Source organism: Triticum aestivum, chromosome 5B (genome assembly GCF_018294505.1).
Source record: "Triticum aestivum cultivar Chinese Spring chromosome 5B, IWGSC CS RefSeq v2.1, whole genome shotgun sequence".
NCBI classification, from domain to species: Eukaryota; Viridiplantae; Streptophyta; class Magnoliopsida; order Poales; family Poaceae; genus Triticum; species Triticum aestivum.
Window position 1 is genome coordinate 343899488 of NC_057807.1, and position 5148 is coordinate 343904635.

Sequence of the window (5148 nt, forward strand, 5' to 3'; positions counted from 1 at the left end):
TTTTGGTGTGATATATTATCTTATTTCTTTTTCTCGAAAGGGATATATTTTCTTGTTACGTGGCTGATGAAAACAAAAGATTTACGGACCTATTTTCTAGGGGAAAGATATACTATGTACATCTGTTAGACCATCGGCTCCATCAAGACCACAAGATGGGCACAGCAAGATCTGAACCGTCCATCAGCCTTCTCCTCTCTGCTGCCGCCCGTATATAAACGCCACACAGCCACAATCCCCAGCCCAGGAGGGTTCTGGTTCAGCGGTGAAGAAGCGGAAAACCCCAGGCGCCCAACGACCTTCCTTCCGGCGAAACCATCCGACTCCTCGTCTTCCTGCTCGCCGAGGCTCAGGGTAACAGATCTCTTCCTCCCTCTCGTCGGAATTACGCGGTAGATCAGATTGATACATTGCGCGCCGTCTAGGTTTTCTAGATGGGGTTCCTCCATGTCGCTTGTTGTTCGCCTTCTTGTTCCGCCAGTCGCAAGATTTCCCCCTTGTAGGTCCCCGTCGGTGGTAGCTGCAATTTTGTGCGAATTCGTAATTTTTTTCTGAAAGGAAGTGCCCCTGCTTCAGATAGCAAAGGGTAATCAATCTTTGAAATTCGAGACGGATTTGGTCGATTACTCAGTTGCCTACTGGTATCGTGGTTTCATCCAACATGTGCACCCCTGTGGGTTGTAGTCGATCGTGATGTGTTATGTGTCGTGCTTTCTTGATCACTTCTTAGGCAGTTATAGTTTGCAGGCCCTTAAATTTGCGATCGAGCAGGCCCTTAAAGAGTAGATTGCAGAATTTTGGGGGTTTTGTGAAATAATAATTGATTTATTAGTGTCAAATTGCAGATTTTTAAGCTGCTTGGTAGTCAGATTACTTTGGTAATTAAACCCCTATGCGGTCGTCTTGCGGGCTAGCCTGAGCTGTCATGTATTTGTGTGGCTGTATCTCTCCATAGTTTGTACGTTTATTTAAGCTACTCCCTACGATCCAAAATAAATGCCCCAGTCTTGAACTGGGGTTAGTTCACAATTGCCACACTTTTTGTGGATCGGATGTAGTACCTATTAGCTCCCAGGAATTCCAGCCAGGTGGCCCCTTCACCTCTGATTTAAGTCGCCCACTGCACTTAGCTTATTTCTTTCACAATTCACCAATCCGTGCTTAGTTATTCTGGCAAAGCTGTACTTCGTAGTTATATTTGTCTGGATTTTTCTTCAGTTGTTTTGTTCTGTCTTATGGTAACTGGTTTTGAAATCATTGTGGTGCATCATGAATTTATGTATTTTCAGATGTCTCACCGTTTCAACTTGTAATGGTATTACAAATTGGTCACGAACCCTATTTGTAATACTCTTTGCTTGAAGTAGGATAATATGAAATGTTATGTACTGGCCAAGGTTGCCACCTGTAATGTGTGAACCACAACGTGTACAAGTTTAGCACGCCATATATCTGTAATCTTATTGATGATTTTATCCTCGTGATAAATGATATATTTATCGACGTGGGTGCCATGCTTTCACTTATTGTGTGATCATAATTCCTTTTTGTACATTATAAAATTAATTTTGGAAAGTATTAATTGATATCTCATCGGGAAAAAAAATCTAAACCATTTACCAACATTTGGTGTTATGCCATCTACCTTACAAGTTGGTAGCCAGATAATCAGTAGGTCGTTCAGACACTTGGCACTTGGTAGGCTATCTACCATGTTTTTGGTCTGCTGTTGCATACTTGCTGCTATATCTGATGTCAGTTTGGAACTTTAGAAGTTTGGTTATCCTTGGATGATGAACAATTCATCTTTGCCTTTGCAGTCTGCACAGTCGACATTTATGACTTCACTGAGCTTTATTTAATTACTATCTTTTCCATTGTGCAGATAAACCATGGGTGGCGTTTTGGGTTTAGTGCAGGTTGATCAGTCAACTGTAGCTATCAAAGAAACTTTTGGGAAGTTTAATGAGGTCCTGGAGCCTGGTTGCCACTTCTTGCCTTGGTGCATAGGGCAACGGATTGTTGGTTACCTCTCACTGCGTGTGAAACAGCTAGACGTCCGATGTGAAACGAAGACGAAGGTACTCTCATATATCATCATATTTGTACTTATTTAATACCTTGCTGAAGCAATCTTAACAAATGAAAAACACTTACAATGTTCCCATCTGGGTGTTTTCTCTGTTCTACAAATGAAAAACACTTTCCTGCTTCTTTCAACTCTGATATCTTAATCTGTGCCCATTCAGGATAATGTCTTTGTGACTGTTGTTGCTTCTGTCCAATACCGTGCCCTTGTTGATAAGGCATCTGATGCCTTCTACAAACTGAGCAACACAAAGCAACAAATCCAGTCGTACGTCTTTGATGGTAAGTTACCTGTCCACGAAATTTCGCTAAATATTTTGATTACATCCCTTGTCTGTCCAGTTTTAGCCTTATGTTCGTACTTTTATCCTCAGATTTAACTGAAGCTGCAGATTTTCTATTTCATATGGTTGTCAATTTACTGAGATTCACGTGCTTCCTTTAATATGCTTGTTAACACCAGTTTATTGTTTAATTTTTAATCCAAAGGAGAAGATTTGTATGTTTTTTTTACCCTTTTGTGTGCAATTAGTACTCATAAAGCTATGTGTCTTGTTTCAGTTATTAGAGCCACTGTCCCAAAGCTGGAGCTGGACGATGCATTTGTGCAAAAAGATGACATTGCAAAAGCTGTTGAAGAGGAGCTTGAAAAGGTTCTTGTTCACTGTCCTGTTGTCCTAGAGCACAGAGAATATCTTGACTGACCTGATTTGCAAATGTTGTAGGCAATGTCTATGTATGGTTATGAGATTGTGCAAACTCTGATAGTCGACATTGAGCCTGATGTGCATGTCAAGAGGGCGATGAATGAGATCAATGCAGGCATGTGCTAATGATGATTTTCTTTCAATCCACATACATCAGATTAAACTGGCAGCAAAACATATACTAGATGATTTTATGCGTGCTCAGAATTATCTTTTGCATATCTAACATGAATGTGGTTTTGTGAAACAGCTTCTAGGATGAGGTCGGCAGCCAATGACAAAGCAGAGGCCGAAAAGATTCTCCAGATTAAACGAGCAGAGGGAGAAGCCGAGTCAAAGTACTTGGCTGGTGTGGGCATTGCAAGGCAGCGTCAGGCTATCGTGGATGGTCTGAGAGACAGCGTCCTTGCCTTCTCGGAGAACGTCCCTGGCACTACTGCGAAAGACATCATGGACATGGTTCTGGTCACCCAGTATTTCGACACCATGAAAGAGATTGGGGCCTCATCCAAATCTTCTTCGGTGTTCATCCCCCATGGTCCTGGAGCCGTCAAGGATGTCGCATCGCAGATCAGAGATGGGCTCCTCCAGGCCAATACTCTCTAAGTGAGGGTCATGGAAAAGGATAGCTTCTGTTTTGCAAGAGTTGTGAAGTTCTTCATCATTCAGCATTACCCTAAAAACATATTTTATGCGATAGATATTAGGCAAGGTCGTGAGTAATTTATCTACGTGTGTGAACTACTGCGTTAAGTTGTGAATTTTACATGGTGTTAACTGCTACCTACATAATCAGACTTGCATGGAGTGGGTTTCTGTAAGACAAGTTTAGCCAGATTCCTGAATGGTACCTGTTGCTACTTGCAAGTGAGCCTGGATGTTTACCAGTCTTATCTTAATTATTATTTGGTGATACTCTACTATGGTGTTTGTGTTTTGTGCCGAGTTTATCTTATTGGCTTTCGAGCCCTTTTCTTTCGGTCATGAGAATGATGTGCAGTTGTTCTCAGAAAGTGGCAACAGCAGATTTTGATGGTCCCGTCATGTGAATGCAAATTGCTACAATTGCAGTGCACACTCTTGATTCCTGATGATGTAAAGTGTATAACTGTACAAGTGCACACTGTAAATTCAATACAGTTTATCAGGCATGTATGTACACAACTACACATGATGAAGATTGGTCTTGTGCAGGTAGCACTGACACTGAATATGCTTGTGACAATGCAACTCTGGTGCCCTGTGTTTAAGGGCACCAGGTTCGCAGGTTTCTGATGGAGCAAGTTGGGCATGGCGATCGCGTATCGGACTTGATGTTGAGACCCAGCAGGTTCCAGGCGTCCATGTACTCCATCCTCCACTCTTCCCGTAGCTCCGCAGAGTCGCGGCACCATTGCCTGGTGAGTGTTAATTCAGGTCACGGGTTACCGATCAAAAATAACTACTCCTATACTGCATACACTGACCAAAACACAAACATGCTCCAGATTTTGTGCTTCAAAAAGGAGGCGTCCGTAAGTTAATCGGGGAGCTCAAACACAGACGTACAGCAGGCAATCTGTCGAACACCGCGCGTGCAGGTTGCAGGAAGAGGGGGAGCTGACCTGCAGACGAGGGAGCAGCTGAGGAGGTCGACGCAGTCCAGCTGCGAGAAGACCCGGGAGATCACGTCCGCCGGCGCCCGCAGCGCGGCCGGCGTGGCGAGGTCACCTTGGTTCGGTGGTGGCGGCGGCGCCATGGCCGATCCCTTGTCCGAACAAGGTCCAGTTCTTGGATTGGCTCCTAGAAATCCTGGAGCTCTCGTCTTCTTCGCGTGTGATTGGTCCCTTGCTTTTGGATGCTAGGCGAGACGAGGAGGTGATTTGTGGATGAAACTGAACCCGATGACGCCGTGTTAGACAAATGGCGGAGGAAATCAGGAGGCGTGCTTAGGAATTGTTCGACTCTGACAGTGATGCGCAAATTGATGTGCACGGTCGGGAAGGTGATGTTTCTGCATATGTGTCTTGCGGCCTGTGGTCGGCAAAGTGATTGATTATTTGGAGATGTTGATTACAGCATCTTAGAGCATTACTAGTAAAGCCCTTAAACCCTCAAACCCCTGAAAATAACCGTTTTTTTTACAGTTTTCGCCGAAAAAACGCCGTAGACTAGAACCTCTAAACCCTCAAACCCGTAAAAAAATTTAGAAGTCCAACCCTCAAACGACTTTGCAATCTGTAGAAGTAGGGATTGAGGGGAAAATCTCCCCCCAACCCGCACTCCTCCTCGTCGCACTCCTCCTCATCGCGCCGGAGCCAACCGCTCCTTCTCCGCTCCCGCCGCCTCCCGCCGCCTCCCGCCGCGCCGGCCA

The 5148-nt window shown here is 44.4% G+C and overlaps 2 protein-coding genes across 2 annotated transcripts; one reads left to right on the plus strand and one right to left on the minus strand.

The window, feature by feature from the left end:
- Positions 1 to 213: 213 nt before the first annotated feature.
- Positions 214 to 3715, plus strand: LOC100415868 (hypersensitive-induced response protein-like protein 2). Its single transcript, XM_044532650.1, has 6 exons — positions 214 to 354; positions 1886 to 2081; positions 2250 to 2370; positions 2650 to 2741; positions 2814 to 2910; positions 3046 to 3715. Exons 2-6 carry the CDS (start codon positions 1893 to 1895, stop codon positions 3399 to 3401), a joined length of 855 nt encoding a protein of 284 aa, XP_044388585.1. The 5' UTR covers positions 214 to 354; positions 1886 to 1892; the 3' UTR covers positions 3402 to 3715.
- Positions 3716 to 3841: 126 nt separating this feature from the next.
- On the minus strand, positions 3842 to 4779 carry LOC123111777 (F-box/SPRY domain-containing protein 1). The gene is made up of 2 exons (XM_044532651.1): positions 4400 to 4779; positions 3842 to 4192 (listed from the first exon to the last, which is right to left on the minus strand). Exons 1-2 carry the CDS (start codon positions 4531 to 4533, stop codon positions 4042 to 4044), a joined length of 285 nt encoding a protein of 94 aa, XP_044388586.1. The 5' UTR covers positions 4534 to 4779; the 3' UTR covers positions 3842 to 4041.
- Between the last annotated feature and the right edge of the window lie 369 nt (positions 4780 to 5148).